Source organism: Dasypus novemcinctus, chromosome 13, assembly GCF_030445035.2.
Source record: "Dasypus novemcinctus isolate mDasNov1 chromosome 13, mDasNov1.1.hap2, whole genome shotgun sequence".
NCBI lineage: Eukaryota > Metazoa > Chordata > Mammalia > Cingulata > Dasypodidae > Dasypus > Dasypus novemcinctus.
In genome coordinates, this window is record NC_080685.1 from 99,295,005 (window position 1) to 99,320,904 (window position 25,900).

The 25,900-nt window shown below is 36.6% G+C and overlaps 1 protein-coding gene across 13 annotated transcripts in view; it reads left to right on the top strand.

Moving 5' to 3' along the window:
• RPS6KC1 (ribosomal protein S6 kinase C1) overlaps positions 1-25,900 on the top strand; it is a 237,492-nt gene that overhangs the window by 144,886 nt on the left and 66,706 nt on the right. For all 13 annotated transcript variants that reach the window (XM_058275189.2, XM_058275192.2, XM_058275198.2 and 10 more), the window contains one exon: positions 6,186-6,278. In XM_058275189.2, coding sequence (XP_058131172.1) covers positions 6,186-6,278 — 93 coding nt within the window. The remainder of the gene's footprint in view (positions 1-6,185; positions 6,279-25,900) is intronic.

Below are 25,900 nucleotides of genomic sequence, written 5' to 3' on the forward strand. Positions count from 1 at the left end.
TGTCATTCTGTCTGTCCACTTGTCTGTCTTTCAATCCATTTTCTGAACATTTGAGTGTAGATTGTATGCATCATGCTCCTTGAATGCTTAATACTGCCGTGTATATTTTCTAAAGAGGATATTCACTTAATGTAACTATTTTAAGCTCACTTATCAAGTTCAAGATATTTAACCTTGATGTAAAACTTACCATCTATTTTACACTATTTTCATATGTCCCAGTAAAACCCCACTGGACCTTTTCACCTCCCTTGCTAGAGCCCATCCAGAATCAATCAAGTGCTCCATTTAATTGTCATTGTCTTTAAAAAAAAAAAAAATAGGTTTTTTTGTTTGTTTGTTTGTTTGTTTTGGTTTTGTCTCTTTAGTTTTTCTCTGCTCCTTTTATTCATAATCGTAGGAACATAAACTTTCCCATTTCAACTGCTCCCAAGCTTACCATTCAGTGGGGTTAATCACATTCACAATATTGGAGTATCCTTACCATCTTTCATTACTAGAACTTTCCCATCTCCCCAGTCAGAAATCTTGTACTCATTATGCATTAACTTCTATTTTCCCTTCCTTACTCCTCTGGAAACCTGTATTCTAATTTTTTTGTGAGCCTGCGTATTCTCCAATACTTTCTTTGTAATTACTGTGGGGCTTATATTTAACATCCTAAATCTGTCACAGTCTTGTTTACTTAGATATCAACTTAACTTCAATACATACATAAACTCCATTTCTATACCCCTTATCCCTCCCACCTCTATGTATTAATACTTCTTATCACTAATTACATATTTACACATTGTGTCCAAAAACACCTTTTAGATTCTGTAGGAAATAAAAAGTGGAGTTGCAAACCAAAAATCCAGTAGTACTGGTATTTATATTTACCCATGCTGTTAACCTTTGCTGGAATCTATTTCTTTATGCAGCTTCAACCTATTTTCTATGATCTCTTCCTTTCAACCTTTAGAACTCTTTAGCATCTCATATAGGCCAGTATAGTGGTGATGAACTCCCCAGCTTCTGTTTATCTGGGAATATCTTAATCACACCTCAGTTTTGAAAGATAGTTTAGCTGGATATAGAAATCTTTGTTGGCATTTTTTTGCTTTCTGCATTTTAAATATGTCATCCCACTGCCTTTCTTCCTTCCTTGGTTTCCAATTGAGAAATTGGCACTTAATCTTATTGAGGCTCCTTTATATGTGGCACATTGTTAATTGTTTTTAATTGTTAATTTAAGTTAAATGTGTCCTCTAGAGATTCTTGATAGGCTTAGTGAATTCATTATTTCATTTCTTTAGTCATTTTTGGACTTCAATTTCAACTAATATAATGTGAGAGGATTGTTGTAAATGATTTCTAAGGCTCCTTTATCTCTTTAAGTTCTGTGCAAAGAAGATATTATTTCTATCTTTTACCCATGTGCAGATATTTCTTTCTAACCTGCTTAATTAAGAAAATAAGGAAATTCTTGTTGACTTTTAAAATTTTTGTTTACTAGTGTTTTCCCTTTGGTGCAGCCTAAGTTGTGACTCCCTTCCGCCATATTTTCTAGGATGGTTTAAGCTCTGCTTTATTGAATTTTGGAGCCTCTCATGTGACAAATTTAAAACTTCTGAATTTCTCAGTTATTAATGTTAATATCCTTTTCAAATAAAAGGACAAAAAGGAACAACAGCACACTCCCACTTCTTTCTTTTCTTCATTGCTAACAGGCTCCAAGGAAATTTAAGGAGCAGGTTTCAGATAAAAAGGAAATGAGCTATGTTTGAAGAAAAGTCACAAGACAGGTTTTAAACAAATTGTAGATGGATTTGACGATTTAAGAATTAATATTAAAAGAGTATTTCTCTGGGGAAAAACTTGGAATAGCTTTTTTGGCCATTTTTAGCTGTAGGAATTTTAAATTCAAGATTAATGAAATTTAGAGAATGATAGTAAATGATCTAAATTTAGGACATAAAAGATTGTGCAGTTTCTAAAGTTGGAGTTCATTTTCGTCATGCTATTACTAGTATGAATGACAATTAATATGTAAAATGTATACCTTTCCTGAATATTTTGTAGATTGAGTATAGTTGCTATCATGCTACTGAAAAATTTCCTCCTGTTCGTTTTGTTTGCTGTTATTATTAGTTGGTAGTTTTCAATTTTTCTTCAGAAAGTATTTTTAAATGAGTATTGAGTCACCATCCATGAGACATGACCCAAGCACAAAGGAAATCAGTGGCATTCTAAATCAGTGACAAGACTGCACCTAAATGTCAGTTTTAAAATGTGATCTAACAGAGACTTAGGAAATTAGGAATTAAGAGTTAGTGGCTGCCAGAGAAAATCTTAGCAAAGCCAAAAAATCTATGGATGAAGCCAAGTTCAGAGACTCTGGTGTAGTTAGGTATCAGGCTTCAGATTGTGGGTTCTTGATATGTTCTTTGTGTAGTGCCTTCTTTTTGCCCTTCCTTCCTTATTTGTTCCCAGTTAATGGTGATCTGTGTAAAGGTTTGAGGATGAGTAGTTAAACCTACTCCACATGTGGTTGGTAGACTAGCAGCATCAGTCTCACCTGGGAGCTTACTAGAAATGCAGACTCTTAGACATCCACTTCAGATTTTCTGAATCAGAATCTCCATTTTAACAAGGTCCTTGTTAGGTGATACACATGCACATTAACGTTTTAGAAGTACTGTACCAACAGATTGATAAGAATAGAGATTGTAGGCAGGCTGAACAGCAGCTTAAAAAACAAATAGAAAAACAAAGGTCAGTTTCACCCAATCTTTAGAGAATGTAGAACAGGATATAAATAAGTTTTAAAACTAGTGAACCAAATCTAACTTACTGCTAGTGATTGCCAGGACACTGTATTCAGAAGAGTTTGGATAGTATGGGATTAAAAGAGATGACTACTATGGGCTCGATTAGTTGAGTGACAAGTATTTGCAATCTCTGACTTTGAAGATGGTTGAATCATTGTCTACTCCTGCCTCTGCCGCCTCTATGTAGTCCTGATACAGATGAATACAAGTGCTCCTTGCTTCTCTAGATATTCTCCACTACAGTAGCTAATAAATACAAAATCTTACCTTTTTCATTAAGGAAATCAGCTATATTACCTAGAAATAACTGTCCTCCTTCCTTCCCACCTTTATAGTATTGGGTGGAAGTTTTCCTTAATAATATTGTATTATTTTATAATTCAGATTAAGTTCCTCCTTATCTATTATCCAGTTTTATCATCTTGGACAGATTGCTTAACCTTGCTGCTTCTTCATTTTCTCATATGAAGAAAAAAAAGAGAATGTTGGACTTGATCTCTTAACATCTGTCAGCACTTGAAACTGTGGATTCATGTTTCTTTATGCCATCTGAAAAAAGGAATAGATCTATAGGGTTCTTCTCAGTTTAAATGCATATAAGAAATTTAGGCTTTTTTTATTGATGATTTTATTCCATGATCTTTCTTTGTTCATTTCTCTGATCTTAAACTTTTTTAGTATGGTTAAAGCAGGAGAACTTTAATGATCACATTGCTTTTTTTCAGTCTTTCTCCATTACAATTTCACCTTCTTTGCAGGAGTGGCTTTACGTTTTTTCACTGAGTTGTTTTTGATACAAAAACTTGTTTTGACTCTGGAGAATATGTTCTAGACTTTTCTTCTTGGCATTTGAGGCCTATGAAAATGGACTGAGCTAAAGAATGTACTTTTATTTTCTTTTATATTCTCCATCTTTAGCATTTTCTCCTACCAGGCCAGTGCCCTTCCCATCCTTTGTATATCTGTATCTTAACCAAATTTCTACCTAGTACCTAAGATCGTCTCTTGTTTTACTTCTTTCTGAGATTACAGTGTATCATCCTAACATCTAATTTAACTGTGTCTTCCTGTATTTTTAAAAATAATGTTGTATTGCTACTTAATTTTACATTTGTTTGGCTTATCTCCTCAAAGAGATTGCAGATTTCTTGCGGGTAGGGAATATCTTTTTATGATTTATATCCTTTTCAGTATCATGCACATAGTGGGTACACAATCATCATTTGTTGAAAGGTGCAGTAACAGATTTTATAGTTGAAATTGCTGAAATTAACAGATGGTTTTCATTGGCAGCTGAAAGATCCATTGATATTAGTGACTGAGAAGGGATGTTGACAACCTTTGGCCATATTTTCAGAGACAAATGTAATGAATAAACTATCATTTAATGGATCTTTTCCCTTAGAACTTTTGATAAAGTCCTGAATAGATCTTACCTTTTCCTGAAAATAGGATAGGGGGCGATAAATTTCCAGTTGTGAGAAATTGTTGTGTAGTAGGACAGCTGCAAACATTGGAATAAGGGGTTTGGGCTCTTGTCTAGGATCTTTTACTCCTTCTTTTTCTGACCACAGAAAAATAAATGCTCAGTCATTTTGAATTTCCCTTTATTTATCTGTAAAATGGGAATTATAGTTCCTATAAGTACCACACTTGGAGTAGAAGAGGGATGAAGATGAAATAATATGATATAAATAAATCAGCTGGAAGGTGCTGTTCATGTTTCTTCTGTTTACATGCATACCATTAAAATACCTTACTAAATGTTTCTATTTGTTTAAAATTTCCCTAGATTTTAAGCTTTTAGGGAGACAAAGCTATATCTGTTTTGCATGACAACTAGCATAGCACCTCATGAAATGAGATGTTAAATAAGCATTTGTGTGATATACTGACCATCTAAATTAAATAAATTCTGAAAAAAATGTTATTATCCAGTCCAGTGGCCACTATCACCAACGTTCTCAATTGTCTTTAATACGATTTATCAAATATCACTTCTTCAGGTACTTTGAAGTTAGTATAGTTTTGCTAACTCTAAAAGCAAAAATAGTAATAATAATAATTGAAAGCAATTGGAATTAATGCTTTTAGACAGTTTTGTAAGTCATGGTTTTCCCAGTTGTAGATGATACCTAATTTATCTAGCAACCTCCCGTTCTCATTTCCCGCCTCCTTTTCTCTCTCCCTTTTTTCTTCCAACTAATTGAACACTAGCATCATGCTAGGCAATGTGAATATGAAATGAATATGTAAATATCCTGTCTCAAGTTGCTTGCTGTCTAGTAGTACTGGTCTGTACAGGACATGAAAAATCCAAAAATGGAAGCTCAGTAACTCTTAAACTTGATGTTTCATTAATCAGGGTATTATATCTTCCACCCATGGAGAAAAAGTTTTCTATGTATTCTAACAGATTTTGATGACAAAAAAGTCTGTTTTAAGTATATAGTATGATTTTGTGTCTCCTGTCATTCTTTACACCATCATTATTTTAGTCTAAGAAAGAATACAGCTTTACTGGTTGTAAATACCAAATGAGGGGCCCTTAGAGTTTATCTACTCTAACATCTTATTTTACTGATAGAGAAAAACTAAGACCAAAATGGGTAGTTAGGATTACTGTTTTATTGTCTGTTGTGCTGAAATATCCATTCCTGTATCCATTGATGTTTTTTGGTTTTTTTTTTTTTTTTTTTGGCCCAATAGACTTTTCAATATCACAGATGTTCAGATATTTGAAGAAAATTTTCTTTGTCCTATCAATTATTACTAATACTTACTATTGATCTTTCTAAAATTGTCACCATTATTGGTAATTCATTTGGGTGAACTTGAATCTGCCAATCCCTCCTAAAATATTTATATTATAAAGTAACATTAAAGTCCTGTTCTTTCATAATGAGAGAGAATGACCTGTGTTTATTCATTATTACATTGTTGTCTAGGTTTCCCCCTTCTAAATTTCTTTTTAGGTGCTTAGGGTAAAATAAGGGTGTGATTGATTATTGGCCTAGTTATCCATTTGTTACAAAGTTTCATTATAACTGTACAGTTCTGAATTGAATTATTGCTTTAGAAACTATAGCAGCTCATCAATTTTCCTTTTAAAAATTTTCTTTTCAGTGTTATCATGGTTTATTTATTTGCAACTTTTTTCTTTTTTTCCTTGCTCTTTTGAGTTTATTTTTTCTTTTCTTTTTTAAAATTTTAATACTTTTATATTATAGGCAAATGGAAACTTCCTCCTTTCATCTTTCTACTCCGATTTATGATAAATTTAGTTTCCTTTGGCTTGGCATTTGCTTCAGCAGGCGGTCTTCCTTCAAGTACCTCCCTGATTGATGTGTAATCTTTGATATCTTCCATTAGCCTCAAGGATCACTAAGTTCAAGGCCCCCTTGGAACCTAAGGAGCCCTGCCGAGGAGCTGAAGGCCTTCAGAGTCCTTGGGGTGATTGACAAGGTAATTCTTCAGTGTCTCTTCAAGAGTTCAGTCACAAATTGACTGCATGCTGACATTCTGTCTTTGAAGTTTTGGATCTTAAGGATATGAAACAAAAGCAGAAAATGACTCAAATGCATCTGTACTTTAAAATAACAAAACCAGAAGAGAGAAAAAGCTTTTATCTAAGCAATTCATGTAAGGTCATGCAAAATATATTTGAGCTAAAGGAGAAGGTACGTATTTGTTGGCATTCAGTTTAGTAAGGGGTTTGGTTCTTTAAAAGTGTTATAGGAGGGTAAAGAAGCACTTGAGTTAAATTAAATTTTTTTAATTTTTAAATTTTCTAATTGTCTTTTAAAAAAAGATACATAGATCAAAAAAATGTTACAGTAAAAATGTAAGAGGTTCCCATATACCCGCCCTCCCCCACTCCTCCCACATCAACAGCCTCTTTCATCATTGTGGCACATTCATTGCACTTGGTGAATACATTTTGGAGCACTACTGTACTGCATGGATTATAGCTTACATTGTAATTTACACTCTTCCCTATCCTTTCACTGGGTTATGGCAGGATATATAATGTCCAGCATCTGTCCCTGCAGTATCATTTAGGACAACTCCCAAGTCCCAAAAATGCCCCCATATCACATCTCTTCCTCCCTCTCTCTACGCTTAGCAACTACAAGTTCACTATCTCCACATCAGTGATACAGTTTCTGCCATATAGTTTCTTCCATCGCTAGAGTCACAGTAGTCCTATAGTAGCATACCAGTAAGTCCACTCTAATCCATATTTCAGTCCTCCGTCCTGTGGACCCTGGGATGGTGATGTCCACTCTACCTCTATATTGAGAGGGGGCTTAGATTCCACATAGATGATGGATGCAATTCCTCTGCTTGCAGTTGTAGACACTCTTGTTTCTCTGGTATGGTGGTTGACTGACCATCTTCACCTCCCTGTTAGCTGACCTGGGTAAGGCTAATGACCTGGAAAGTAGGAGTTGCAACTCTGCTGAGGCTCAGGGCCCAGATGGCACATGGCCAGTCCAGAGATTCAAGTCTCCTGAGTATATACCAACCCCAGTGCCAACCATAGGTACAGTAAAAGTGACAGAAGAGGCATGTGTAGAGAGGTCACATCTGAGTCCAACTCTGTCACAGTCAGGGCCCAAAGTAGGGCCCACTGACAAGGCACTGAACTCCAGAGCTATCTGCCATGACAGTAGAACCTGTGTGTCTCCGTAGCCCTCAGGAGCACCAGTACCTGAGTTGTATCTACTTTGGCTGTCTCTGGGATCCTACTGAGACATGCATAAGTGCAACCCTTCCGACTCATTTTGAAGTCTTTTAGCCATATAAACTCATTTGTCTTTACCATTTCCCCCTTTTATTCAAGGATTTTTTCTAGTTACATCAATAGCTGGTGATTGGTAGTAATCCCTTGGCGCCAGAGAGGCTCATCCCCAGGAGTCATGTATCATGCCGGGGGAATGTAATGCATTTATATGCTGCATTTGGCTTAGAGAGTAGTCACATTTGAGCAACATAGAGGCTCTCAGGAGGTAACTCTTAGCCACCCTGCAGCTCTAGGCCGAGTTGAAATTTCAGGCATGCAGGCTCGTAAGCATAGTCATCAGTACCAAGGGCTCATCTTTGGACCATCCTTCTTCACTGGTCTCTGCCCTTGCTCTTGGGAGATTGTTGCTGTTCCATTGGGGAATGTAGGAGCTCAGCACTCCCTAAGTTGTTGTTTGTAACTGTAACTACTATGAAAATACCCAACGAATACCAGAACATTTTTATATACCCTCTATACATGCTCTGGAGAACTGCTGCCTAACCATGAGTCCCCTATCAATAACAGCCCACACCAGTGTTCCTCCCCTACCATAATTAAACCCCTCTGTGGTCCAAAACTTCTTCGAAAATTAAGCCTCATATATTGCCAAATTCAGTTAGTAGGAAAATGAAATAGTAATGATAGGTTTAAATATTAGAAATAGAGTACATACTAATTAAAAAAAACTAAAGTAAAGTAAAAAATAAATTGTGGTATTAGAAAAATGAAAAATACCATAAAACTTTTATGACGTTTTGACTTTCATCATTGTAATAGGTGTTGCCCTGTATGTACAGTGGCAAGGCAATTTTTTTCATTCCTTCCTCAGCGTCTATCCTATTTTTTTTTTTAATTTTGTCTTCAAAAAAATTTTACATCACAGTAAAGTCACATATACAATATAGGGGACTCCCAAATATCCAACATCAAACCTTTTTCCCCCTTCACCAGCAATGATCTTTTTACATGTTCATGTTATATTTGATGCAACTGATGTGCAGATACTGAAACATAGCTACCAAACATGGTTCCATTTTGGTTTACTGAGTTAATTAAATTTGTGAATCAATAATTGTTCAGCATGAACTGAAATAGACAATCTTGTGGTCAAAAAGTGGCATTTATCCTAATAACTACCATTTATTCAGCACCTACTGTGTGGCAGGCCCTATAGTTTTACATAAAATGTCTCACTTAATCTTCTCACATCCCTGTTATTTACATTTGGTTGAGAAAAGTGACATATAGAACAGGTTAAGTAGTCAGAAGTCACATAGCTAATTCAGGGTAGAACTGATTCAAACCCTAGATCTTTCTGACTCAAAAAGCTGTGGCTTTTCCCAATATATTATAATCCCTGTCTCCCAGCTTTAAATGTGGAATAAAAATACTGAGCTAACTGAGATACCTGCCATTGAGTACCCTTAACTTTGGTGACATCCCAGATATGCCAAATATCTATTGGGCTTGTCAGATAATTTACAAATATAACTTAAAAACCATAGATATGTGATCTAAAACTTAAGGGAAGACAAACTTAATAACTAGGAAAAAAAAAAAAGAAAGGATGTAGACACTGAGGAAGAAATAGAAGAAAATGCCTTGCCACTGTACATACAGAGCAACACCTACAGCAGTGATGAAAGGTGAAATGTCAAAAACAAAGCTTTTTCATTTTTTCATTTTTTGATACCCCAATTTAATTTTCCTTTATTTAATTTTTCTAAGTTACTATGTATTCTATATCTAACCTTTCAACCCATCACTATATTCCATTTTACTATGAATGGAACCTGGCAATATATTGGGCTTTCTTTTTGAAGAAATTTTGGACTACAGAGAAGTTCAACTATGGTGGGGGAGGAGCAGTTGTGTGGGGTATTGTTGGTGGGGGGCACACGGCTGGGAGGGAGTTCTCCAGGGCATGTATACAGGGTACATAGAAAGGTTTGGATATTGGTTTCAGTTGGAAATGACAGCTGAGAGAGAGTTGCATTCCTGGCCAGGAGAGCTCTTATCACATTCCCCAATGGAACAGCAACAATCCCTCAGGTACAATGGCAAAGACCAACAAAGATGGATGGTCCAACGATGAGCCCTTGATACTGATGGCTCTGATTATGAGCCTGTGTACCTGAAATATGAACTAGGCCTAGAGCTGCAGGGTATCTAAGAGTTACCTCCTGAGAGCCTCCATGTTGCTCAAATGTAGCCACTGTTTAAGCCAAACTCAGCATGTAGATGCATTGCCTTCCCCCTAGCGTGGAACATGACTCCCAGGTATGAGCCTCTCTGGTGCCAAGGGATTACTACCAAGCACCAGCTGATGATGTAACTAGAAAAAGACCTTGAATAAAGAGGTCAACTCAGATCAGCAGAATATCTCAGCCTACATGTACTATCAGGTGTTAAAAACTGCTTTTTGACTTTGGATCAAAGGGGGAAATGGAAAGGACAAGTGAGTTTATATGGCAATGAGTCTCCAAAAAAGAGTTGGGAGGTCATCAGAGGAGTGATGCTTATGCACGCCTCAGCAGGGTACCAGAAAAGCCAAGGTAGACAGACACCCAGGTGTTGGTTCTTCTGAGGGCTCCAGAGACCCACAGGTTCTATGGTCATGGCAGATGGTTCTGGAGTTCAGGGCCATGTCAGTTGGCCCTACTTTGGAGTTTGTGTTCCTGAGAGTGATGGAGTTGGACTCAGATATGACCTTTCTACACATGCCTCTTTCGTTACTTTTACCGGACCTGTGGTTGGCGTTTTGATTGGTGTATACTCAGGAGACCTGAATCTCTGGACTGTCCATGTGACGGCCAGGCCCTGAGCCTCAGCAGACTTGCAGCTCCTACCCTTTGGTTTGTTGGACTTATCCTGGCCAGCTGACAGGGAGGTGAAGAGGGTCAATCACCACACCAGAAAGCCAAGAGGGCCTACAGTTGCAAGCAGGAGAATTGCATACATCATCCATGTGGAATCTAAGCCCCATCTTGATGTAGAGGGGGGACTGGACATAACCATCCCAGGGTCCATAGGATGGAGGAATAAAGTATGAATTAGAGTGAACTTACTGGTGTTCTGCTGGAGAACTATTGTGTAGTAGTGATGTGGAGAGGGTGGCCACAGTGGCTGCTGATGGTAGGGAGATGGAAGAAGAGATATGGCGTGGGGGCATTTTCAGGATTTGGAGTTCCCCTTGGTAGTGCTGCCAGGATGGATGCTGGACATAGTGTGTCCTGCCGTGGCCCACTGGGTGGACTAGTGGAGACTGTGGACTACGATATGAATCACTGTCCATGTGGTGCAGTGGTGCTCCAGAATGTATTTGCCAGGTGCAGTGGATGGGCCGTGATGATGAAAGAGGTTGTTGATGTAGGAGGGGTGTGGTGGGTGAGGTGGGAGTATAGGGGGCCTTATATTTTTTGAATGTAACATTTAAAAGAAAATAAAGAAGAAGAAAAAAAACCAAAACCCATAGATAATAAGCATGTCTTTAATATTATATCCTAAATGTATTTTATGAACCACCACTTTACCATTTACTTTACAAGAAAATACTTTATTTAATATTGATATATAAATTAATTTAGTCTTTATTCTTTTACCTTGGGAAGTATGTTTCATGTTTAGAAGGTGACATTTAAACTGTTCTATGTAAAGATGAAGAAATATATGTTTTGGGAATTAAACTTTGCAAATAATCTTTTAAAATTTATGTCTTTACTTTTCAAAAACATTAATGGTAGGTTTTAAATTTTTTGAATTTGTTTTTAAGCTAATTCCTTCCTGTTATACTGAGGAATACCTAAAATTTAGATTTTTGAAACTTGAAGTTTGGAAGAGAAGTGTTGAATAAACTGAAAAGGCTAGAAAATTCACAGGGACATTAATCTAGCTCCTGTAGAACACAGATTCTCTGATTCTGTTTCATTACAGCATATGTTCTTTATCAGTTATTTTGAGTGCTGTTAAGAAAGTGAAATTTTCCTAGATTAGAATTTTATAAAATTTTATATAGAAAACTTTTACGAAGTTTTATGTGGAAAGTAATTAAAGCAAATTTATTCACTAATAATCTATAATATAAGTTCCATGAGAGAACAAGACTGAATTTTTCTTGTTTGCTGCTATATTTCCAGCACCTAGAATAATGCCTGGCACATAACAAGTACTAAATAAAAGAATAATGAATGAGTGAATTAAAACTTAAGTAATTTTAAAACCAGAAAGTATACTAAGTAGAGAGTGCACCTACTAGTGTAACATGAGACTGCTACCTTGTACCATTGTACAACATGGCTACTCAGAAAATGTCTTAACCTCAAGACATTTCCATAGCTGTGCCTTGGGCTAGTAAATGCCTTAATCCCAAGACATTCCATAGCTGTGTCTTGGGCTAGTATTCAAAAGGAAATAAATGACTTTCTGTTCTTTAATTGGGATTATGAAATTTGCTAACATAGGTGTACAATAAGTCATTTAAGTATTAGAATTTATATAGCTAAGCTGGTATGCATTCAGAAGCAAAAGTAAGACTATTGAAGGCCTTCAAAATCATGTCATTTGGATAACAGCTGGAAAATGAGAGGTTGTTTAACTTGATAAAAACGTATGATCTTCAAAAATTTAAAGGGCTGTCCGGATAAAGTGAGTGTATAATATGTAGTTCATTTCAGGACACTTTTGAGAGTAGAAGGATACTAATTATGCCAGAGCAACAGGTGCAAACCAGGATCATCTTGGGGAAACTGGGAAGTATGGTTTCCCTGGGGTGAAGGTAGTGAGGGATACAACTTGTTTGTTAATGCCCCTATACGATATTCAAATGAGTGAAAATTTCAGAGAACCATGTTTTGTCTCAAGATTAGAAATATCTTTCATGAATTACATTTGACCAAAAGTGGGTTAGATTCCTTCAGATCTTGTTACTGAAAATACTCAAGTAAAGGGTAATAGGGATGTTATATGGAGAATTCAAGCCATGGATAGTGTTGGTGATTGAATCAAGTTCCCCACAAAAGGCATGTTCAGGTTCCAACCCCTGGTTCTGTGGGTGTGAACCTGTTTATAAATAGGACCTTTGAAGATATTAGTTTAAAGCATGCCCTTATTAGTTTAAGGCAGGCCACAAGTTGGAAACCCTATTGAAGGTGACAATGAATTAATTCCCCAGGAGAAGTTGACTGGCTGGAGTAAACGTAGAAATTCTTCTTTTTGACTGCTAAAATCCTTGGTTCTCCCTTTAAGGCCTCCAACTTATTGGGTGAGGATATTCCTCTTATTTCTGAAGACAGTCTCCTTTGTTAATTATAGATCTAATCAGCCATGGATGTAATTAACTGATGATTTAAATCCACGAAAGACCTTCAGAGTAATAATCAGTCCACTGCTTGCCTGACCAAACAATTAGACACCATAACTTAAACAAGTTGAAACATGAAATTAGCCATCACATCTAGGTTCTCTTTTTGCCTCATATATCCTAAACTGGATGCTGGAGAAACCAGCACCTTGGAAGAGTTAACAGGGACAAATGGAAAAAGACCCAATGAAAGCCTGGTCTCTAGCTAAGGGGCCATGAAAAGGGTATCTTAGAAAGGCAGAAAACTTTTAGATAATAACTGTTCTATTCCAGTCAAGCATCACACAAAAAAACTTCCCATTAATCCTCACTAGCAAAGACTGAATGGGAAGGCTAGACTTCCATTCTTACCAGGGTATCACAAGACATTCCAGCTCCTTTGTTGGGGTGGTATCAAGAAGGCTAATATGGGTGCTGGGACTTGTATCCCTTCTGGGTGGAAATGAAATATGCCAATTTAGACCACACAAGGAGACTAGACTTTCAACTCCACCCCTTTCCCTCCCTACTGAGGTGGTGTCAGAGGAAGCCTAGTGGAGAGTCAGGACCTCCATGCAGAGTCAGTGGAGCAGTAATGAGGCACCCCTGTCCCTTCCAACTAAGGCAGTATCAGCAGAGGCCTATTCCTACTCAATAATGAGGGGTCCCCAGGTGTCAGTAAATGTCATGTAAGGAACTTGAAATTTCATCCCTACCTGGGAGCAATGAACAGGCATCCTTGGAGTGTCATCAGAAAACTGCTCAAATAAAACATTTTAAAAAGATCCCAAAATGTCTAGGTTTCCGTTGAAAATCAGTCATCATACCAAGAACCAGAAAAATCTCAACTTACATGAATATAGATGAAACAGATTTAAGAATTATCTGAAAGAATTTTAAAGCGGCCATCGTTAAAGTGCTTCAAGCAATTGCAAACATGCACGAGCATGTAACAAATGAAAAATATATTAGACCTCAATGAGAAAAAAAATGAAAATCCCAACAAAAAAAAAAGATATAAAGAAAAGCCAACAGGAAATTTTCAAACTGAAAAATACAATAAGAGAAAGGAAAAAAAAAAAAAAAACTTGAGGGGCTTAACAGCAGAATGGATAACACAGAGGAAAGTCAGTGAACTTGTAGAACAGTAGAAATCACTGAATCTGAACAGACTTAAAGAAAAAGTGAACATAGCCTCAGAAACCTGTGAGACTAAATCAAAAGATTTGAAATTTGTGTCATTGGAGTTACAGAAGGAGAAGAGAAAGAAGGTGAGACTGAGAAGTATTTGGAGAAATAAAGCTGAAAATTTCCTGAATTTGGCAAAAGACATAAACCTACGGATTCAGAAAGCTGAGTGATCCTCAAACTGGGTAAACCCAAAGAAACCCATGGGAAGGCACATCATAGTCAAACTTCTAAAGACAAAAAATCTTAAAAGCAATATGAGAAACAGCATTTTGTGCACAGGTGTAAAACAATTGGAATGGCAGTAGATTTTTAACAGAAACTATGGAGGCCATACAGCACAACAATTTTTCAGTGCTGAAAGGAAAGAAATACCAATCTAGAATTCTATATTCAGTGAAAATATCCTTCAAGAATGAAGGGGAAATAAGACATTCTCAGATGAAGAAACAATAAGAGAATTTGTCACTGGCAGATCTACTCTAAAAGAAGAGCTAAAGGCAGTTCCCTAAAGAGAAAGGGAATGATTAAATAAGAGATCTTAAAACATTAAGAAGAAATGAAAATGGAAAGAATAAAATATGGGTAAATACAAAAGACTTTCAAAAGCTTTTGAAATTTCTAAATTATGTTTTATGATTGAAACAAAAAATTATAACACTATCTGATGTGGTTTTACATGTATGTGGAGGAAATATTTAGGGACATAAAGGGGGATAACGTTTCTACACTATATTTGAAATGGTAAAATGATGCACCAGCAGACTGAGATAAAGTTACATATATATATAATGTAATAACTAGAGCAACCACTAAAATCCTGAACTAAGGGATATACTCAAAGACTCTATAGATAAGAAACAAAATGGAATTCTAAAAAATGTCCAAGTAACCCAAAAAAGTCAGTGTATTAGTCAGGTTTCTCTAGGGAAACAGAATCAACAAGAGACATCTGTCAATAGTATGCGATTTTATGAGTCTCTCACGTGACTGGGGATGCACAAGTCCAGGTTCTGCAGGCAGGCTGCAGGCAGGCTGCAACCAGGGCCTCCAATGAAAGTGAAGGTCCTTGATGAGTTCTGGGAAATCCTTGGCTGTCCAAAGACAAGCTGGGAAATTCTCACTCAATGCTGGAATCACTTCCCCTTTTAAGGCATTCAATTGATTCGATAAAGTGTAACTCATTGCTGATGGCCATCTCCCTAATTGGCTTAATTGTAATCAGCTATCTATGATTTACCACTGCAATAAAGTCAGTAGTGACTAAAGTCCATAAATGCCCTTGTATCACATTTAGCCCAGTGCTTGCTTGACCAAAAATCTGGGCACAATTACCTGACCAAGTTGACACAATAGCCTAACATCACAGTCAGGAAAAACAGAAACAGAGAAATGGAAAACATAGGGGAAAAAAACAGAAAAGAAAAAATAATATGGCAGACTTAAACCCTAACATATCAATAGCTACACTAAATGTAAATGGTCTAAATACATAATTAATAGAGATTTGCAGAATGGATTGAAAACCCAACTACATGATGTCAATAAGAAACTCACCACAAATATAATAATACAGGTAGGTTAAAAGTAAAAGAATGAAAAAAGATATAATATGTAAACATTAAGCAAAGGAAAGTAGGACTGGCTATATTAAATAAAATAGACTTTAGAACAATGAAAATTTCCAGAGATAGAGAAGAACATTATATAATGATATAAAGCCCATTCTACCAAGAAGATATAGCAATACTGTATGTGCATATACCAAACATCAGAGCTGTACAATATGTTAAGCAAAAACTAACAGATCTGAAAGGAGAAATGGAAAAATCTACAATAATAGACTTCAACACCCTTTTCAACATGTGTTAGAACAACTAGATAGAAAATCAGCAAGGTTATAGAAGAATTTAACAACGCCATCAACCAACAGGATGTAATAGACATTTATAGTACACTCTACTCAGTAGCAGCAGAATACACATTCAAGTACCCATGGAACATATACCAAGATAGACCATATCCTGGTCCATAAAACAGACTCAACAAATTTGAAAGAATTTAAATCTTACAGAGTATGTACTCTGGCCATATCTGAATGAAACTGTTAGCCAATAATAGAACAATAATAGGAATATCTTGAAACACTTAGGAACTAGACTACATACTTTTATATAATCCATGGATCAAACAGGTAGTCTCAAAGGTAATACAGAGTACATATAAATTAATGAAAATTAAAGGACAACATATCAGAAATGGTGGAATGCACCTAAAGCAATGCCGAGAGAGAACTGTATAATACTAAATGCTTATATTAGGAAAGAGGAAAACATCTCAAATCAGTAATTTAAACTCCCACTGAAAGAAACTAGAAAAAGAAGAAAAAATGAACTCCAAACAAGCAGAAGAAATAAAATAATAAATGTAATACAAACAGAAATCAATGAAATTGCAAATAAAATCCATAAAGATAATCAATGAAACAAAAAACTGCTTCTTAGAAAATATTAATAAAAATCAGTAAACAACCAGCAACAGGGAAAAAAAAGGACATAAATTACCATTACCTGGAATGAAACAGGGATAGCATTATAGGTCCTGGAGGCATCAAAAGTTTAACAAGGGAGTACTATGAACTACTCTATGCAAATAAATTTGACAAGTTAGATGAATTGGATCAATTCCTTGAATAACAAACTACTACAGCTCATCTAAAGTGAAAGTAGTTCATTTGAATAGCCTTGTGCCTATTAAGGGAATTGAATTCACTATTTTAAAAACTCCTAAAATGAAATCATGAGGCCCAAGTTCTTTGACTGGCAAATTATACCAAACTTATAAAGAATTGATACCAATTCTACACATTTTCTTTCAGAAAATAGAAGATAGGGAACACTTCTTATTTCATTTTATGAGGCCAGTATTACCCTGATAGCCAAACCAGACAAAGACAATACAAAAGAGAATACTATAGAGCAATCTTTATGAATATGGATGCAAATATCCTCAACAAAATATGAGCAAATAGTAATTATAAATATCTAAAACAAATTATAAATCATGACGAATGGGTAGTTAATTCTAGAGATGTAAGTCTGGTTCAGTGTTTGGTTATAATGATTCAGTGTTTGATCCATCATATTAATAGGCTAAAGAAGAAAAGTGACGTGATCCTATCCGTTGATACAGAAAAGGCATTTGAAAAATTCAACACCAATTCATGATAAAAATTCTCTGGTAGCTAGGAATAGAAGGGAACTTTGTCCACATGGTCAAGAATATCTATAGAAGCTTAGATTTCAATATCATACTGAATTCTTTCCTCCTAAGATCAGTAACAAAGCATACTCTCAATATACTAATTAGCATAGCACTGGACATTCTAGATAGCATTGTAAAGCAAGAAGAGGAAATTTAAGGAATACCGATTAGAAAAGAATAAATAAAACTATCCCTGTTTAAAAGTGACATGATGTTCTTTGGATTATTACCAAGCACCAACTAGCAATGCACCTGGAAAAAGACGTTGACCATAACAGGGAAATGGTAAATACAAATGAGTTTTTATGGCTAAGAGATTTCAAAATGAGCCAGGAGGTCATTCCAGAGGTTACGCTTATCCATGTTTCAGCAGGATCTTATTGACTGCCACAGTAAATATTGCCTCAAATGGTGGGGCTCCTGAGGTCTCTAGAGACATCCAGACACTATAGGCAGGGCAGACAGCTTAGGAGTTTGGTGCCCTGCCAGTGGGCCTTACCTTGGAATTTATGCTCCCCAGGGTGACAGAGTTGGACTCAATTGTGGTTTCCCTACTCATGTATCTTCTGCGCCTTCTATTTGAACCTGTAGTTAATGTGATACTATACTTGATAGGTGTATGTTGAAGAGACTTAAATCTTTGGGCTGCCCATGTGCTAGTTGGGCCCTGACTCTCAGCAGAGTTGCAACATCTACTCTCTAGTTCATTGGACTCACCCAGGAAAACCTTGTTAGGTGATGCTGATGGGTAATGCCCATCCCAAGGAACAGAGAGAGTCTGCAACTGCAAACAAGATAGTCCCATCAATCTGCCCCATGGGATCTAAGACCCCTCTCAGTTGGAGGCAGAGTGGGCATCACCATCCCAGAATCCTCAAGGTTGGAGAATAAACAATAGATTAAAGTAGACTTACTATTATTCTACTGTAGACTTACTGTTATTCTAGCACTGGAAGAATTTTTATCATTGATGTGGAGGCAGTGGCCACTGGAAGTTCTGAAGGGAGGGAGAGGGAAAGATAGCTGTAAATGGGGCATTTATGGGAATTGTCTTGCATGATGTTGCAATGACAGATACAGGCCATTTTATATTTTATCGTAATTTACAAAATTATGTGGCACAGAGTATAGTGTAAACTATAATCCATGTTTAGGGGCAATACTTCCATAGGTGTTTATCAATTGTAATAAATGTACCACACTAATGAAGGATGTTGTTAATGTGGAAAAGTATGGGGGGGTAGGGAGTGGGGCATATGGGAATCCACTGTGTTTTTTCATGTAACATGTTATCTAAAGTTTCTTTAAAATAAATAAATAAAAATTTAAAAAATCCTATAGAGCAAAGGTTCTCTCTTTTTTTTAAGATTTACTTTTATTTATTTCTCTCCCCTTCCCTGTGCTCCACCCCTCCCCACCGCCGCAGTAGTTTGCTTTCTGTGTCCATTCGCTGTGTGTTCTTCTGTGCCCACTTATATTCTTGTAAGCAGCACCAGGAATCTGTGTCTCGTTTTGTTGCGTCATCTTGCTGCATCAGCTGTGTGTGTGTGTGGCCCCACTCCTGGGTAGGCTGTACTTCTGTCATGCTTGGCAGCTCTCCTTACAGGGCACACTCCTTGCTCGTGGGGCTCCCCCACGCAGAAACACCCCTGTGTGGCATGGCACTCCTTGCGCGCATCAACACTGAGCATGGGCCAGCTCATCACACAGGTCAGGAGGCCCTGGGTTTGAACCTTGGACCTCCCATGTGGTAGGTGGATGCCCTATCTGTTGGACCAAGTCCACTTCCCTAGAGCAAGAGTTCTTAACCTTTTTTGTTCCATGGACCCCTTTGCCAGTCAGGTGAAAACTATGGACCCCTTACTAAGTCCACACTATACCATGTATGTAATAAATATACCCACACCAACACGTCACAGGAATAATGTTTTTTTGAATTTCAGTCAAGCTCACAGACCCCTTATTAAGAACCCCTGCTATACAGTCTACCTAAAATTCCTAGAACTAATAAGTTAGTTCAACAAGGTTGCAAGATACAAGATCAACATACAAAATCTGTTGTATTTCTATAAACTCTCTTAGTTTGCCACAGACTGCTGATGCAAAATAAAAGATCTAAATAAATGCAGAGATTTACCGTGTTCATGGATCGGAATAGTCAACATAGTAGAGATGTAAATTCTCACCAAATTGAAATGCAGGTTAAACAATTCCTGTCTAACTCTCAGCAAGAATTTTTGTACATATAGACCTGATTGTTCTAAAATTTATATGAAAGAAATAGCAACTAGAATAGCTAAAACAGTTTTGATGAAGAATAAAGTGGGTTTAATTACTCAACCTGATTTTAAGACCTATATAGATACAATAACTATACTATGTGATGGTGGAGGAATAGATACATAGTTCAGTGGAGCAGAATAGAGAACATATAAATACATCCACATAAAATGTGGCCAACTGATTTTTGTCAAAGGTGCCCAAACAATTCAATGTAGAAAAAATATCTTTTGCTGGAACAATTAAATAGCCATTGGCAAAAAATATGCACCTCAACCTAAACCTCATACCTTATATAAAAATTAGCTGAAAATGGGTTAAAGATTTAAATATAAAACATAAAACTATATAACTCTTAGAAGAAAGCACAGGAAAAAACTTTTCAGAACTTAGGCCTTGATAAAGAACTTTTTAGATAAATATCAGAAGTATGATCTATAAGAGGAGGTATCAACCTAAAGGAAATAAACTCTAAACTGTGGACCTTCATTTATAATTCATAGTTATTGGTTCAACAATTGTAACAAATATACCACCCTAGTGTAAAATGTTAATAATAGTGAAAACTACATGGAGGGGTGTTATGGAAATTCTGTACTTTCTGTGTAATTTTAATGTAAATCTGCATGTCCTAAAAAATAGAACTCTATTTTAAAAATAGGAAATATTGACAAGTTGGATTTTATTAAGATTAAAAACTTTTTTTAAGATTTATTTTTTCTTTATTTCTCTCCTCTTCTCCCCCCTCCCCAGTTGTCTATTCTCTGTGTCTATTCGCTGTGTGTTCTTCTGTGTCCGCTTGTATTCTTGTCAGTGGATCTGTGTTCCTTTTTGTAGCATCATCCTGCTACGTCAGCTCTCCGTGTGTGTGGCGCCACTCCTGAGCAGGCTGCACTTTTTTTGTGTGCTGGGCGGCTCTCTTTATGGGGTGCATTCCTTGTGTGTGGGGCTCCCTACGCAGGAGACACCCTTGTGTGGCACAGCACTCCTTGCGTGCATCAGCACTGTGCATGGCCCAGCTCATCACGTGGGTCAGGAGGCTCTGAGTTTGAACCTTGGACCTCCCATGTGGTAGGTGGACGGTCTATCCATTGAGCCAAATCCACTTCCCGTGATTAAAAACTTTTACTCTCTGAAAGACTGCATTTAGAAGATGAAAAGGCAAGCAGTGACTGGGAGAGATTACTTGCAAACCACATATATGACTAAGGACTCATCTAGAATATTTAAAGGCCTCTTGAAACTCAACAGAACAAAACAAAACAAAACAAAGAATATAATTAGAAAATGACCAAAATCATGAACAGCCATTTCACCGAATGATATGATGGCATATAAGCCAATGAAAAGATGTGCAACATCGGTAGCTATTAAGGAAATGCAAAGTAAGACTACAAGGAGATAGCACTACGCACCTATTAGTAAACTTTAACTGTAATTGCCAAGAACTGAAAACAATAAACTGTCTTATAATAGGTGAATGATTAAACTATGGTACATCCATACCATGGAGTATTACTCAGCAATATAATAAGAATGAATTATTCATATATATTCATATATCATCTGAGATGCTTCTTAAGGGCATTATGCTGAGTGAAAAAAAGCCAGTCTTAAAGGGCCATTCCCTGTATGATTCCATTTATGTAATATTCTGAAAATGGCCAAGTTATTGAGTTGGAGGATAGATTAATTGTTGCCAGGGTTTAGGGATTTTGGGGGAGAGGGTGCTGGGTGTGACAACAAAGTTGGTAGAAGAGAAAGATTTTTGTAGTGTTGGAATACTTCTGTATTTTGATTATGCTGGTGGTTACACAAATGTATACATGTGATAAAATGGCACAGAGCTAAATACACATTGTGCTGGTGCCATTTTTCATATTGTACTATAGTTTTATAAGATGGAACCATTGAGGGAAAGTGGTTAATGAGTATATGGGACCTCTCTGCTCTACTACCTTTGCAACTTCCAGTGCATCTATATTTTAAAACAAAAAGTTTTAAAAAATAGGAGCATGTATATTTATTAGTCTGTCTTATTTGTGTTAGCCTGTATATCTTTATCACTGTTTTATCTATTTATCCATCATCTCTGTCAATCCATCCATCCTTGATCTGTCTCTTTACAAAACCAGGACACTTTTTATTGTTATGTAGAACTCTACTTTATATCATGAGTATGACATTTACGTTCCTCATCAACTTAGTTTATTTCAATATCATTATTCCTTAAACTTACTGTTTTTAACCTGTGAGATTTATTAATATAAATTAATATATGAATAATAACATTTCTTAAGCAACAGTGGTCAAAATCCCCACAGTGGCTAATAGCGTTTAGCTGAATGATTAACTTATTAAATGGTGGCGTCAAGATCTCCTTTGAGCCTAACATATATTGCTTGTTTTAGAAACACTTTGATATCATCAAACTGTACCATTTTAACGCAAAAAATATTTAAATAATGCTTATACTTATTGCTTAAAAGATTAGAAATTGCAGTATACACATTGCCATCTTTAATATATGAACCTCCAAAATTCTATGACAACCCGGTGGGAAATGCTATTCTAAGTTATTCTATTTAATGGTCTCAAACTCTTCTGCCATATACTGTGATTTATTTAATCAGATGCCTATTTGGTTCTTAGATTGTTTTCCTTTCTTTGCCTATGATGAATATTCTTAGAGATAAATTATTTTCTATTATAATTTCCTAAGCTATTTTCTCTTTTTCCTGTGCTTTTTCTGTACATGTACATAGTCCTTTGTGTACAAATGAGGTCAGGACAATATTAACACATAAATTACATGGACTTTGTAGCTCCTACCTACATAAAATAGAACCTCATTCTCCCTCTTCCCACCCACAAGTATTTCTGAGAGTTCTGATGGCCTCACATGTATGTAAAACAAATCTGCACCTACTAGAAGCTCTATTCTGCCAATTTTCTAGTCCTCCAGGAGTTCCCAGTTTTATGGAGCCTTTTTAACCCTGCTGCATCCCCTTCTTCTGCTCTAGAAAATGCTGTGGGGGTATTGTGCCATTAGGAGGCCAAGACTTTCTTTCAGTTTTCATTTGCTACTTCAGGGTCCGAGAAGAACTCATGTCTCCTCATAAGGCCCTCAAAATACATTTTGCCAAAAACTGCAGAAAGGTCAAACTGTTTTACATTCCCATTGATAGATTTAAGTGTTTGTTTCCTGGAACTTTCAACAATAGTATTATCTCTTCTCATCTTTTTAAATTTGGCAGAAGAAAAACAATAATCCACTTGTATTAGTCAGCCAAAGGGGTGCCGATGCAAAATACCAGAAATTGGTTGGTTTTTATAAAAGGTATTTATTTAAGGTAGGAGCTTACAGATACCAGTCCATAAAGCGTAAGTTACATCCCTCACCAAAATCTGTTGCTACATGTTGGAACAAGATGGCTGCCTATGTCTGCCGGGGTTCAGGCTTCCTGCGTTCCTTCCTGGGGCTCACTTCTCTCTGGTCTCAGCTTCTCTTTCTCCACAAGTCACCTGTAGACTATGAGGCTCTCCAAGCTTTGTGTCTCTCCACAAGGCCAGCTATAGACTATCAGATGATTGGCTCTGTCTCTCTCCCTGGGGCTCCATTCTCCCCAGGCTTAGCTGCTCTGCTTCTCTGTGTGCTTACTTCCTGGCTTCAGCTCAAAAACTCTCAACTCTGTCTTTCGCCATGTGTTTTATCTGTGAGTCCTCACTCACCAAGGGGTGGGGACTTCATGACCTACATGTCCAATCAAAGCCCTAATCATAATTTAAGTAAAAATGAAACTTCAGACAGACCAGTTTGCAAACATAACCCAATATCTATTTTTGGAATTCATAAACAACATCAAATTGCTATACCATTGTATTAAGTTTCCATTCTTTGATTGCTAAGAGGTTGAGTATTTTTCATTTATTGGCTATGTGGGTTTCTTCTTTTATGAGTTATCTTTTTATTAAGGATTTAACAAAATGTCAATTGTAAGTATTGTAAATATTTTATTTTGTTTTTGGAAGAGATGTTTTTGTTTGGTTTTGACCTTATAGAAGTAGGAGAAAAGATATGTATGTATCATTATGTTTTTTATTATTATTTGTTTTTTTGGTGGGGGGGTTTGGTATCCTGTTTAAAATTCCTCTCTATCCCAAGATTTAAAAATAGACCTCTATATTTCTACAGTGTCACTGCCATGAATAGGAAGGTGCCATACTGGGTAAATTTCTTCTATCAGGAAGTTGCCTTGAGAAAGCCGTTGCCAAAAAGTGATTGTATATTTTTTACTTAACACTTAATTTATAATTATTTTTAGTGTTTGTACATTTGGCATCTGTTTTAGTTCTCTAGGTTGCAAAAGCAAATACTAAATGTAGTGCTTTGGTCTAAACAATGGGAATTGATTTGCTTATGGTTTTGAGGCCAAATGAAAGTCCAAATTAAGGCATCTTGATGATGCTTTCTTGCCAAAGACCGGTGTTCTGGGGCTGGCTGGCTGCGATCTTTGTCTCCTCTGTCACTTGGCACAGCACATGAGGGGCTGCCTGCGAGCCTTGTTTCCTCTGTCACATGGCATGGCACATGAGGGCATAACCTGGTCTTTCCCTTCTCTTCCAAGTTCTGTCACTGTCCAACTTCTTGCGTCCTGTTGGCTTTTTCTCTCTCTGATTTTCATTCACTTATAAAGGAACCCAGTAATAGGATTAAGACCCTTCCTGATTGAGGTGGGACACACCTTAACAGAGGTAACCTCATCAAAAGTCCTGCTTAACAATGGGTTCACACCCACAGGAATGGATTAAATTTAAGAACATGTTTTTCTGGGGTACATAACAGCTTCAAACCATCATGACATCTAACATTATTTTTCTTTAAGGAGTTAAGCGTTTGCTCCAATAGTGAATACACTTTTTCCACTCCTTTGAGATGGTACCTTAATATCTACTATTAGCCTTTCTCTGGACTTTTTATTCTGAATCATTATGCTCCTGTGCCTGTGCAGTGCTGTTTGAAATCACTGAATTGTTTGGATACACTATTCAAATATCAGCTTAAACATCACATTCTTCCAGGATTTTTCCTGATGCTTCCATGTCTGAATCAGACACCTTTCTTTGTTTCAGTGGAACCTGTACTTCCCCTTGCATAGCACTTATACTGTTTTTAATTGCCCGTCTCCCATTTTGAACTTTAAAGTCCTGGATGGCAGAGACCAGATTTGGCAAGTTCATTGTTTGTTTGTTTGTTTGTTTGTTGTATTTTTATTTATCCCCCCCATCCCCTGTGGCTTGCTTGCTGTCTGCTCCCTGTGTCCATTTGCTGCGCGTTCTTCTGTGTCTGCTTGTTTCTCTTTGTCGCGTCATTTTGCTGCACCAGCTCTCCAGGGGCACGGATGAGCCTACATTCACAAGGAGACCCTGGGACATGAATCCAGGGCCTCCCATATGGTAGATGGGAGCCTGGTTGATTGAGCCACAGCTGCTTCCCTATTCATTGTTTTTTTCTTCATGTCTGGTATAGTTCCTTCACATAGCAGGCATTCAGTAAATATATGTTGAATTGATTTATTGAATTTTAATATTTGATGGAGGTGGGAGGACAGACCCCTCCCCATCAATTTGCCTCTGTAATTTTATGTATGATGTTAATTTTTTTCTATCTTTCATTTGTTTTCTTTATGGTTTTGTCTTTAGTGTGTTTAGATGAGTTTCTTTTTAATAATCAGAAACAACTTTTTTTTTTGTATTTTTGCAGCACAGCAGTAAGGTATGTTTTAATTTCAATGTTAGTATTTCTGAGTAATAATGTTTCTCATTTTAGCTTTGTTAGACTATAATGGAATAAATTACACAAATACTCTGAATTGTCTGTTCTAGCAGCCTAAACCTGCAAATTTTGTAAAGAAAACAGTACTTCACAATTTGGTACTAAACAGTTTTTTGATTGTTAGTAGACTTGAATGAGTCCAGTTATTTTGAAAGTGCACTGGCATTTGACAATTGAATACACCTCATTTTTCATACTGCTCAGACTATTTTGGGCAGAGCGAACATTTTACCAGTCCTAGGCAGGTTATGGTGTGAATACTAGTATCAAACTGATAGCCTTTTTTGTATCTATGTTTTAAGTAGCGTTGTGTTCTATGTCTTCCCTTAATCTGTTAAATTTATGCATCTCTGTTAAAGGATGGCACAAGAAAGTTGGTGTCGTAATGTGTG